Below are 14,092 nucleotides of genomic sequence, written 5' to 3'. Positions count from 1 at the left end.
GATGATATAACCAACAAATTTTAAAATAAATCATATGACATTTCAGCATTTTTCTTCTAGTTTTGTTTTGTTAAAGATATCTTTTTCATTCTTTTTCAGAATTTGCAGTTTGATATGTTCACATTCTTTTGGTTTTGTGGAAATACTTACGTATTTGCTGTATAGGAAAAAAGCATTTTCTGTAATAAGATTCAATTTCTTGAACTTGTTTACGACATTCGTGACCGCATAACATTTTAAATTGCGGCGTAACTTATAAAAAGAAAAAAGTGTAATATTATTATATAAGACAAAATACCAGTATACATGAATACATGGATGTATGCGAGCGTGTGTGATGTGGTTCTAGGTGGTTCCTTTGGATTTGTGCCTACTAATTATGCCCACAAATACTCTTTGGCACATTGTTTATTGTTTCACAATTTGGCCTAATCACATAGCTTATGAAAACCAAGTACACATTATTACCTCTTTATTTTAGTTATTTTCATTAATCAGATTACGATATCAGCCAACTAATCTAATTAGAGTTCACGAAGAAAAAGATTTATTTCAGTATTTGGCACACTGTTTATTGATTCACAATTTGGCCTAATCACATAACTTATGAAAACCAAGTATACATTATTAACTCTTTATTTTCATTAATTTAACGAATGATCGTTTATCAAGTCTCAACAATACTAAATATAGAAGCTATTAAGTCTAAACATAAAATAGAAGTCTAAACTTATCAAATATCTTTTTCTTTAACACAAAACTTATCAATTATCTGAAGAGCAGTTTTCAATATAAGAATGTGGTTTCCTAAAAGAAAGACATGTGTGGATCTAAGACAAAATCATTTCTCCATATACCTGTGTTTATTATATTCCGTATTTTATAATTGTGAGTGTGTATCAAGTCATTTACTCTTCGCTCACTCTATAGTGACAACACGTGATGTCCGTGCCATCTAAAAACTGTCTTCTTGTCAATGTGAAAGTCCATCAAATACAGAATGTGCATATATTAGATATTCTTATTTGGTTTTTGTGGTAGTGAAGGTTTGGGGATACTATAATGTTCAATTTCGTAATGTATGGTTTCCACTTGGTTGAAGTTTGGGATAATACAAACGCTGACAAATAAACAAACATTATCTAAGCGATCGTGTATCTATATTAGATTGCTTGCGCATGGATCTCCAGGCTAAAATTAATTCAATCCGTGTAACTTAGTAGGATCTTTAACAAAAACAAAACAAAATTAAAACTTAGTTGGATTATTGTTTAAGTAGATTACTTTTGGAAATAGAAAATTTCAAGCTTTTTTTTAAGCTATAAAAGCTATTAAGTCCCTTTGTCATATCTCAAAGGCTTAAAACATTGATTTTGATCAGCAAAATGAGTTGATATATTGTCAGGTTGACAAGTTGATGCATTATTAATTAGTTCGGTATCGTTTACTAGTAGGTTTTGGATTTTGCATTTATTTGTACAAAAATGTGTATGAATGATACTTAATTAATTACGACAATTAGTGTAGTTGCTTTAAGCGTGGCTGCGTGGCGTGGGGTATTTTCGGAGAGTGGTCCTGTTTTTAATAATTCTTGGTTAATTTGTGTAACGTTTATATACGTTTGTTGGAATAAGTCATGCTACAGTGAATTATTAAAGAAACACCAGCTACGTTTTTTAAAAAAGTAATCCGCCATTAGTTACGCTCTATAATGTGTGATCATATATAGCGATAACATTGGTTACTCGTTAAACAAACATCAATTATTTCTAAAAGCTAGGTTGCTGATTTTTCCTGTCTTGAACTGTCTTTTTTTTTTGGTATGAATGTTAAGATATCCTGAACTGTTTTCGGATATGAAAAACACCATAAATGCATTATTATAGGGCTTAATTAAATATATGCCTCAATGATATATGCATGCTGATCCGATGCAGATAAAATTGGCGTGTATATAATAATGATAAGAGTGACGGATTTTTTTTTTATATCTAGTTAGAATCTAGGGTAAATTCTAAGTCTGTGGGCATGGCATACACATATATATAAATTTATTTAATTATTTTTAATTTGAAAAAAATCTATAAAATACCTCAAATAAAGTTTGTTAAAATTTTTAATATCTTTTTTTCTATGCGGTTTAATATTCAAACTAATTATTTTTCTCATTTTAAAACACTTATTTTAAAATTGTGCTCATTTAATACTTAAATTAAACCACTTTAATCAAAATATTAGTTTGAAATAAAACTTAATTTATTTTCTAAAGGTAAAAAACAAATCTTGAAATTTCAAATTTATTTTAAATTTTCAGAATAAAAATTACTAAATTTTGGATAAAATTTTAAATTCTAGAAAATTTAATGCTGAATAAAATAAAAAATAGTTTTAAACTTCACAGAACAAACTAAATTTGAAATTAAATTTTAAACCAATATTAAAAAATTAAGATGATTAAAAGTTTAGTTACTTTTATTCTTAAAAAATAAAACTTGATTTTAAGATTTTTATTTTAATCTTAGAGATTCTTGAAGTTTTGTTTGAAACTTATTATTCGATTAAAATGAGAATAATTTTGGTACTAAAATAAGCAAATTTTTGATAAATATACTAAAATAGAAAATAATTATTTAAGGTATTAAACCCTGTAGAAAAATAGAATATTAAAAAACTTAACAAAATTTAGTTAAATTATTTTTTATGGAATTTTTTCTTTTAATTTTGACAAAAGATATATACAATATATATGTTTGTATTACATGTATATTTCATCATTTCTAATTAATTTTCTGAAATTCGCGCAGTCATCCAATTGAAATCCGCATGAAAGGTTTGAGAGTTTTTAAATGCTTTTCTTTAGTTTTCAAATACAAGATATGAAAAACGAATTGAGATAAATATTTGTTTAGTATTTTTTATTATTATATAAAAGAATAATTTTATAAATTTTTAGACCCGTATTTATAGAAATTTCAAAAAATCTGTTTTTTTTCTTATAGAAATACATATTTATCTAAAATATAAAACAACTAATGATAGATTTATTTGCGCACAAAGATTTAAGACACGTCCGGATGCAATAGACATTAACCAAAGTTCGCTGTTATATATGGTGAAGTTAATCAACTTGTCCTTTTGATATATACGAACTTTGAAAAAACGAAGGTTCAAAATGATCACATGTCCTCTTATTACCATGCATTCTGGGTCAATGAGTTTGGAGCGTTTTTATGGTCGGAATGAAGTGGATAATTTTTTTAAAAAAAAATCAGCGCAAATATAATTACTATTGCGACTTGTTTAAATAATGAAAACCCCAATAAACACAAATTAGTTATCAACAAAAACCAGAAAAACAGAAACTCAGTATACTACACATAGAGTTCTCTTTTTTCTTTTAGTACTACACACAGAGTTGGAAGTCAGCGGTCAACTTTTAAAACTTAGTGCTAATTGAGTGCTAAGTTATAATTAACCCTTTAATCCTCCAGTCTATTAACTGATATTCTAACTGGACGGCATCTTTATCTACGTGTAGACTTCTAGCATCATTAATTAAAGACGACAACGTGTTTGTGCACAAAATTAACTATTCTGGAGCATGTTGTTCTTAAATAATAGTACCAATACAAGTTGCTTCTTTTTGAACTTAAATTACAGGCTTTTCTTGGCAGCTTTATTCTAGACTTAGCGTACATTCTATCATCAACGTAACATAATATTTATAGCGGTTATTTTTTTTTTGTTTTGCCAAGAATTTATACCGGTTAGTTTTATTATATATGTATATGAAAAGATCAAACAATAATAAAAAATTCTAACAACTTTCAAAGGAGAGAATAAACGATATGAATAGCGGAGCCAGCATACATAGTACTTTTGTATGAAACAAAATTTTACATGTACTTCTTACATAAAGATCTAATGAATTTGGCTTATTGATCCTTGTAAAATATATGTATTATCAGTTTAACCTTGTAAAAAATTCTATTATTATGCTTATTTTATATTTTAACATATTGTTAGATTATAGTTAATTATTAATACTCATACATATGTGTGTATTTAAGGAAGAAATGCCACATATCTTCGAATGTAATCTAAAACTAATTTTAGAAAGAATAAATGAAATAAAGTTTACAATACCAATCTTATTATAACACCTTTGTTCCATACAATAAAATTTATATACTTCCTCCGTTCTTATTAATTGTTGTTGTAGAGAAAAAATTTCGTTGCAAAAAATGTCGTTTTAGCATTTCAATGTAGAATTTATTAACTTTATTTTTCAATTTATTTTTTTTATTGGTTGAAATATGAGTATGTGTATGGATAATGATGTTTTTATGTAAAAAATATACAGAATTAAATAATTTATTAATTTGTGTACATAAGTGTAAAACGATAGAAATATAAACGAAATAGATGGAGTACTATGCAAAATTGTATTGACTAAGGGCACGCATTTCAATCATTGTAAATTTTGAGGAATCAAAATTTAAAAGGTAAAATTCCCTCGTTAGTAAGCTAACTCTCTTTTTGAACATCTAGTAAGCTAACTCGTAATATTTGCTTTAGTGGTTACAAAATTCGTACGATGGAACTTGGAAGCTTACCTTGCATAAGAGAATATATGTTTAGCCAAATGGACTATTCGTATTCGATATTTTTCTTTTTATACATCATGAATATAAAACTTAAAAAAGGAATTTGAGTTAAAAAAGTTTACAAACAGAATGGAGAGTATTTAAGATAGTAAATAATTAAATCAATAAACACAGTTCTTATATTACGGCTGTCTATTCCCCTCTTCGCACATGTTCCAAATAATTTATAAAAAGAAAAAAAAATTGAAAAGTGTCATCTTTTCTCTTCTATAAAACCCACAACTTCTCTTTTTCTTGTGTATCCAAAACTCATCCTTTCTCTATCTACACATAACTCCAAAAGAACATAAATTTCTCTCTCTCAAAACCACATAGAAAAAAAGAAGTAGAAAGACAATCGTTTTGCTCGAGGGTCTCTTCTGTTTGCATCAATGGATGAGAGAGGAAGAAGCTTGAAGAACAACAACATGGAAGACGATACGGACCTGAAAAGAGGTCCATGGACCGCAGAAGAAGATTGTAAGCTCATAAATTACATTGCTACTAATGGAGAAGGTCGATGGAACTCGCTTTCTCGTTGCGCTGGTATGATTCATTTCACGTATATATACATGTTGTATATGTGTTCCAAAATATATATATGTATGTTCTACTTCATGAGCATCGATCTTTTTGATCAAAAAAAGAAAAAAAAAGAGCATCGATCTTTTTGGCTAAAAGAGCCAAAGAACAAGTAACATAACATAATTGATTTGGTCATTTTATGTTCAATCCTTTTCATGTTTCAATCACCATGTGTGATTGTGTTTTTTTTTCCTTTGTTCTTTTAGATTGCCGACCTTTTCTATTTTTAAAAGAGATTTTTTTTTAAAAAAAAAATTTCAGAAATGATTTATTTCCTTTATGTGCATAGATGAAAAGACCCTTCATAGGTACAAATGAAAAAGTGCATACCAATGTTTCTTTGTTTCACTCTTTTTATTATTTCTAAAATAATTTCATTCAACTAAATAACTTATTTGATTATTTGAGTGAGATCTTTTAGTAATGGATTCAATTATCAACCATCTCAGTATTGAATAACATATCCAAGTTTGGTTATTAAAAAGGGGTGAAAGGAACTCATGCGAATTAATGATCATCATCTCTATGGGAAGAGCACTAACTCAATGGAAGAAAGCTTGCAATAAAAGACCCTTTAGGACCATTTGCATTTTGCATCATACTGCGGTGCATTTTTATTTTGTTGGAGAACTTGATATAACTTTACACAATATGAAACGTTTATTTAAATGAGTTTCTTCCGTATGGAATCATCACACTATACTTACACATGACCAACTAGTTAATTAATGATCATATACATACTGTTACCAATTTAACAGGACTCCAACGCACTGGTAAAAGCTGTAGGCTACGGTGGTTGAACTATCTCCGCCCTGACGTCCGCCGTGGAAACATTACCCTCGAAGAACAACTCTTGATCCTCGAACTTCATTCCCGTTGGGGCAATCGGTACGTTCCAAATTCAAAAAAAATATAATACTTAATACTTTCTTTTATCGTTTCTTGAGCTATACTTATTTTCTATAACAAAATTATTGATTGTCCTTTCATACAAATAAATTAAAAACAGTTGAAAGATCTTTTAGTATCATATACTTAACATCAATTTCTAACTAACAAGATACTTGAAATATTTTACCTGAGACTTGAGAGGATAATATATGTATTTTACATTTTTTGAGTCTAGAAATATGATATGATACGTTCGTGAGACAAAAAAAAGGAATAACGACATGAACTACTAACACGGATGAAATATCAACTTATGTGGCGTTGTACATATAGATATTTGTTAATGGATACAAAAAGACCTACATGATGTTGAAATATCGTAATGAATGGTAACGAATAGTAATGTAATAGATGGATAAAAAAAGTTTGATTGTAATCGTGTTTAAAACAGTTGATTTTAGTTATTCAAAAAACAGTTGATTTAGTTTGTATTTGTTATAACAGATGGTCAAAAATCGCACAATATCTACCAGGAAGAACAGACAATGAGATCAAGAACTACTGGAGAACGCGAGTGCAAAAACATGCAAAACAGCTTAAATGCGATGTAAACAGCCAACAATTCAAAGACACAATGAAGTACTTGTGGATGCCTCGGCTCGTCGAGAGGATCCAATCTGCCTCAGCGGCAGCCCTAACCACAGGATCTGCCGCAACGTCATCTTGCATCACAACCTCTAACAATCAATTCATGACGTATGATTACAACATGGGACAACAATCTGGTGTAATGAACAACAACGATTATATCACCCCGGAAAATTCCAGCGTGGCGTTGTCTCCGGTGTCAGACTTGACGGAGTACTACAGTGCTCCAAACCCGAACCCAGAATACTACTTGGGTCAAGTGGGTAATAGTTATTACCCTGATCAGAACTTGGTGGGTCCACAAATGCTACCGGAGAATTATTTCGATTATTCTAGGTTACTAGACGAAGATGTACCGGCTATGCAGGAGCAGAGTAACCTTAACTGGTTTGAAAATATTAATGGAGCTGCTTCTTCTTCGGACAGTTTATGGGACATAGGAGAAAGCGATGAAGACTTCTGGTTTTTACAGCAGCAACAACAGTTCAACAATAATGGCAACTTCTGAATACAATTAAAAAATCGTTAAGTACTTTATTTAACACGAAATATACGTGTGAAAGGCATTTGTTCAATTTAATAATTAAAGAAAAGTAATGGGTTTATAATATTATCTTAGGATATATGATCAGCTTTTTTATTATAAGCTCGATCATATGTCATGGCGTTTCTAAAAATCGCTGAATTTGATTGGTTTTGTCTGTTTTGGGATTGTAATTATATTTTGTAGTTTATTCATAAATATAGATGCAATTATTTTATAACTTATTATAAAAACAAATACTTATTCGTCAGTGTATGTCTGTGAGGGCATACTTTAAACAAATCATTGAAGTTGTTTTCACACTATATTGAGTCATTTCCTTAATGGAAGCATAACACAAATCATTATTCATCTAACGAAGCTCATAATTGGTTCCACCATGATTAATATTTAACCCAAGATACGACACAAGCAAACAAAACAAACACATCAGAAAGTATTTAAAAAAGATATATAATAATGACTTTAGTACCATAAAATGGATATAGTAGTATTGATTTTTTAGGAACTATGTCCATAGGGCATGTATATGGAAAATAAAGTGTGTGTGAAAGCCTTTCTTTGGGTTCAAAAGAAGTATAAAAAAAACAGAATGTTTTATTCTCAACACCACATGGCGAAAGCTCTTTGGCTATTATCTAGGCTTTGAGTTTAAGGTGGAATTAAGAGGTTTATTCATTGAAAAGTTAAATGTTTGTTAAAATATGTGCTAAGTGATGATAAACCACCACTAAATATTTCCAGAAGCCTTAATTAATTATTGGAAACCGCATTATTGTACGGACAGTTATACCATTATCAAGAAAAATCCATGTCCTTACTCTGCAACACGTAAGCAACACCATGTCTTTGGTAGCTCTATTACCCTTTCCTCATCTGCTCCTACACCTCAATTCTGTTTAAAACGTACCGTTTAGGAAATAAAACATAATTTATCTTTTAGTAAAATGTTTAAGTAAAATAAAACAAAACAAAACAGAGATGATGTTATCTGCAAGGAATAGTAGATGCAACAGCAACCACTAAAACATTATTGGTACAAAAAATCTTCCCACCGTTTCATTTTATAATAATGATATTTTTTTGTTAAATTTACCCACTCCAACAATCCACTGGACCATGCAGTTTAGCCATATCACATCATTTATAATATATAGTAAGTTACACCTCTTCTAAGGCTTGAATATTTTTGATGTTGAAAATAAATGAATCTAGTTAAACAAGATTAATCAGAATCAAGACAACAGGTTAATACGAAGGACATCTCCAACCTTGTTATATTTTTTCCTTTAAAATAGAATGAAAATTGAACTCGGAGTAAAAAAAATGTTTCAATCCTACTACATAATAGAATTTACTCTATAAATAAAATCATTTTTTTGTTCATTACTCTATTATATAGTGAGATATGAAGTTAGCTTGAGCAATTCTATTCATTTTTTTTTCTTTTTCTTCATTTTATAGCAGAAAATGGAATTTCATATTAGAGATTATCAATGAACTTTGACATTAATGTTATATTGGATCCCCTAATTTCTTGAGCTTTAATTTTCATTTTATGCAGTATAGACATTAAATGTGAGCCGTCAAAACAAAAACCTGTAGTTGACGTCGTTTTCTTTCTATATACCAAATAATACGGCTTTCCTAAATATATCCTCTAAACTCAAATATTGTTTACACATACCGACATACGTATTACATAAGATATGGGATATATATGATGCAAGGAGGTGGCACGTGACCGAGAAGAGAAAAGGCACGTGATTAAAGTAGTGAAGGTGAGGGAAGACTTGAAAGGTGGTGGCGGCTGAGAGAATGAAAATTTGAAGACGGTGTGGTGTGGCCAGCAAGGAAGCCGACGCCTAAAAGGTATCCCAAGACCCATAGTGGTCCCAAAAACTGAAGATCTCTGTTTCCTCAAACAATATCTTTATCAAACTTTATTTAAAAATTAAGATCAATCCTAGATTGACATGTTGATGCTACGAAGGCTTAACTACGATCATTATCTCATCGCAAATAGTTCAACGGTTAATAAATAGTCCTTTTTACTAATTTGAATGAAATTACCATGTTACATACTAGGCATACTTACATTAGTTAGTAACCTAATTGGTTAGTATATATGGCTGGCAGTTTACAGTTATTAGTTTGCATATAATCCTGATTTTTTGTTTCAAAACTCCAAAACTGATCGTTTGTTCCGTAATACCAGACTTACTAGTAGCCAATAACAGTGAAGTTTTTTTTTTTTTTTTGCTAAAAACAGTGAAGTTTGATATTAAGTTAATGTTATTATTCACTGATTAAGATTACAATTACTATTATAATCATGTTATTTTCATAATTAGTCTTATATTCTCTAGCTTCTATATCCAGTAACTTTTCATATATATTATTCTTCTTGTGGAGACCTTTTGTCTGGTCGCTACCGCGAGCTTTAAGGTAAAAAATGACATTGAACTTCACATTATTTATGTGAAAATGCATCCCAAATCTAAAAAGTAAAATCATCTAAAGGCGTAAGCTCTATTTATTTTCTTTAACTCACACGTGGTTGATGTTATCTCCTCCGTTGACCAAAAAACGAAAAGTCAAGTTAGGGTTCATTCAGAAGAGACATGACAAAGAAGAAAACAGGTTCAGATACATGGGATGGCACTTACCCGTGCGCCACATGGCACTCGATGATTCGAGAGGGTGGATAATATTCCATTGTCGAGGAAGACGACCAATAGTCTTACGAATGGTCAAGGTCAACGCGTCCAGAAACTAACACGTCGGCGTCAACGTGGCTTTCCTGAGGGTCCCATATTTTCTTACCTACATTAACAAAGCCATATCTAATCCAATACAAGCGAAATACATTGTATCTGGAGACTTGCCTTTTTCTTCGCGTATTTCTACATAGAGAATATGCTTGTGAGAGAGTATATATCAGCATGAGTGCATGACAATAATACACGAATAATACTTTTTTTGAACTGAATAATACACGAATAATACTTTTAAAGATCTTATTGGTTTAATATGTTATTTTCGTTTGCAATTTGCATACAGACCCCGTAGAATCTGAATATATATAATACCGGTTTAATGTTATACATTGCCGTAAATAAAATTTAAGTTATATTTATATATTTTTATCCAAAACTATAAAATAATCAAATATAAAGTTTAATTAATAAGAAAATAAACTAAAAATTCTTCTTATATTAGATGTTCAAATCAACAGTTTTGGTGGTTTTTATCTTGATCGGTTCTATATGATGGAATTTTTCAATATTTCTATTGTTGCTAGTAAGAATTTTTTTTAATCGTGTAGCCATGTTTAACATATCGGTTTTATAGTACTAGATTACAGTTCCCAGAAACAGTAATGTGACTATATTTATATATATATATATGTATACAGATGTATAATGCCTTTTAGATTTTTGTTTTGAAAGTCAGTATATCTTTTTAAGACGATGGATAAGCTTTGTTAAATTATTTTAGAAATCAAATATTTCTTTCATTTTATATTAATATTGTCGAGGCATATTCTTTTTTGTTATGAAACAAGTGTCTTTTTTAGATATGTAATTTAATTATAGCAATAATTTAATAAAATTTTAATAGTTAAATAAGAACAAGACTGAACATTTAACTACTTTTAAATTTGCATGGAAAAAATCTAGAATTACATTTGATTTAAAACAGAAAAAGTATTTGTCAACAGAAATCGAACCTATTTAGACTCTTTTTTTTTTGCTTAAATTTGAACCTATTTAGACTCTTGTTAGGTGGCTTAAGAGTTTTAACCCATGACTTACATATTTGATCAGTCATCCTGTCATTGATATTTTCCAGACGGCTGCTATAACATGCATAAGGAGTGTATGCCTGGTTGATAACTACAAACACACAGGCACTTAAACATACGGTATAACTTCTTTAAATTAATACTCGATAAATTAAATTTCTATAAATTAATATAATTTTATAGTTTTAAATTGAATTTTTAATTCAATTAATATACTAATAAATTAATAATCTCTATAAATTAATAAAAATTATAGTTTTGACACCAAAATTATTAATTTATAGAGGTTTTACTGTACTTTCAAATTCAAATTCAGTAAGTTTTAGTTGTAAAATGTAAACCATACAATCTCAGTCTTATAGATGCGTGATTGTGACAAACAGATTAACATGTACTTGCTTATATTTTCTTCCGTTCATTATTGTTTCCTTTTATGGGCATAAACCATTTTTAGTCACAAAAGTCTACAGCCAAAACCCCATACTAACACATGACAGTTTAAAAAATCAATTGAATTATCACTTATTAGAGAATATAAAACAATGGATCGAGACGCAAACCAATATTAAGCACATTGACGACTAACCAAATCATGATATTAACATGATACATGAATTATATCCTTCTATTGATATTTCATATTATTGCCATTCTAGGAAATTTTTGTATTTATGGGTTCCGTGGTACCTTTAGACATAAAAGGATGTTTATCTTTTGTCTGTCCCGTCGTAAGTTGATTGATACCCGCCTTGGAATTTGCCATACCTTATCAACCACTTGTTTGTTTGTCTGTCTTTGTGCTTATCTTTCTATCACTTTTTAGATTGTAAGTTAGAAACATTAATCAATCTAAAACGATTTCATCATTCTGATATAGCTTATCGTATTTCAGGGGTTGTGAGCTTTTACTACGAACATTATTGTAATTTTACAGATATCTTTCCATGGTAATAGGGCATATTTGGTTGTACACAACTATACATTTGTATTTACTTTTTTTTGTAACTCATTTGTATTTACTTGTATATATGGTTATGTAAAATTCATGTGACCTTCATATTTAGAAAGACATCCTTTATAATCATATCCATAATTAAGATCAATACTTTTTGTTCCATATCAATATTCTTAAGCAATAACATAAGAGATTGAATATAAATTAATTAACTAGATAATTTGATGCCCGTTATTTAGGGACGGTCCTATCTCATTCTAGGTTATTCAAACACAAACGTTAAGTACTTAACCCACATGCTTCATTTCTCGTGGTTAGGCAGCTAATATGAACACTAAGATAATTAAAATAATTCGTATAATTGTGAAATATTAACTTTCCCATTTTCTTTTCTTCACCAAGTAATACAAAAAAATAAGTCACTATATATAAACTCCCACCTAGTACTATTTGATAGTTTAAATGCATTCATATTGCCATTCTAGTGGATAATTTACTAAGTTGGCAGTCTTGTTCTTTACAAACATTTAAGTTTATGTTTTTTTGGGGGGTCAAATCGAGTTTATGCTTTAAAATAAAAATAAAAAAAATAAACCAGTTAACATTGCTATGTTTGATGATTACTATATAAATACGGCGCCGTATTAAGGTACATAAAGACGTACACGGACTTTGGAGCTAAGCCCACCCCTACTTCACGTTAATCAGGTTCGATGGGCCCTTAATGGGCTTCTCTTACATAAACCCGTTGCGTGCGCCGGTGAGCAACTAGAAATTGCCGGTTATCATCGTCATCATCGGCGATAATAAACATAGTCGCATTGCTCGTAAAGGTCGTCGGAGACAACACTAACTTTTTTGACCATCGTTATATGTCAATATAGGATGCAATTATGCATTTAAACAAAATTATCATATTTATTGATTTTTTTCAAAATTTATGGTTTAACCCCTACAAATATATATATATATATATATTATTTAATTTTTCTATATAAATTTTATACTCATTAAATTGTTAAATTTGTTCTAAATGCATTATAAATTTGTATTAATCTATTATAATTTTTTTTTCATGGTACATGAACAGCGTTCTAATTTTTTCAACAATTGTTTTAATAAAACTTTATATGTTGATTAAATTAGTAAATTAAACACTATGAAATCACTAATCTTTTGGATAAATAGAAATAATAAATGTTCCAAACCTCTTTGAACATTATCCTATGCCAATGTACAATGCAAATATTTATTAACACAATATTGCCATATTTTTGATTTTTTTCTCAAATATTGTAGGTTATACTACAAAATATTGAGTTTTTAGGTAAATTCCCTATATACTGAGTTAATACTCTTTAATTTTTTAAAAAATTCTAACTACATTCTAAATTTTTAATATTGTATCATAAATTATCTTTCATTGTACATGTTCATAGTTTTAATTTCTTAACAATTTTTTAATAAAACTTAATATACTGCTTAAATTTGTGAACTACCCACTATGAAATCTCTATCTTTTAGAGAAATGAAAACAACAAAGATTCCAAACCTCTTTGACTATTATCCTATGTTATTTTATGATTCAAATATGCATTAAAAAATATTGTCATATTTTGAATTTTTCTCAAAATATGTGGGTTAACCCTTACGAAAATATTGAGTTTTAAGTCAAATGCTCTATATTTTTAAGCTTATACACATTAGTGTTGTTTAAAATTTTCTAATCACTTTATACATTTTTATAAATGTATGATAAACTCTCTTTCATGGTACAGAGGCATCGTTCTAATCTTTTAACAATTAAGTTTGTAAAACTTCATATGCTGCCTAAATCATTGGACTTACCACTATGAAATTTTTATTTTTGAGAGAAACAGAGACAACAAAAGTTCCAAGCCTATTTGACCATCATTCTATGCAAATACAAGATGCAACTATGCATTTAAACAAAATTATCATATTTATTGATTTTTACAAAAGTTCCACGGATTTTGGAAAAAAATCAAAAA

General features: G+C 29.1%; 1 protein-coding gene across 1 annotated transcript; it reads left to right on the top strand.

Annotated features, from left to right (window-relative positions):
- Positions 1-4,921: 4,921 nt before the first annotated feature.
- LOC130496644 (transcription factor MYB108-like) lies at positions 4,922-7,534 on the top strand. The gene is made up of 3 exons (XM_056988886.1): positions 4,922-5,192; positions 5,993-6,122; positions 6,630-7,534. Exons 1-3 carry the CDS (start codon positions 5,039-5,041, stop codon positions 7,279-7,281), a joined length of 936 nt encoding a protein of 311 aa, XP_056844866.1. The 5' UTR covers positions 4,922-5,038; the 3' UTR covers positions 7,282-7,534.
- Positions 7,535-14,092: the final 6,558 nt, after the last annotated feature.

The sequence above is a fragment of the Raphanus sativus genome, chromosome 6, assembly GCF_000801105.2.
Source record: "Raphanus sativus cultivar WK10039 chromosome 6, ASM80110v3, whole genome shotgun sequence".
NCBI classification, from domain to species: domain Eukaryota; kingdom Viridiplantae; phylum Streptophyta; class Magnoliopsida; order Brassicales; family Brassicaceae; genus Raphanus; species Raphanus sativus.
Note: the sequence above shows the minus strand (reverse complement) of the source record. Positions and strands in the feature narration are given on the sequence as shown.

Coding starts and splice junctions, on each gene's coding strand:
- LOC130496644 (XM_056988886.1), top strand. CDS start 5,039: ATGGATGAGAGAGGAAGAAGCTTGAAGAACAACAACATGGAAGACGAT. Junction 5,193..5,992: donor CTCGCTTTCTCGTTGCGCTG/GTATGATTCATT, acceptor CCAATTTAACAG/GACTCCAACGCACTGGTAAA. Junction 6,123..6,629: donor CATTCCCGTTGGGGCAATCG/GTACGTTCCAAA, acceptor TTGTTATAACAG/ATGGTCAAAAATCGCACAAT.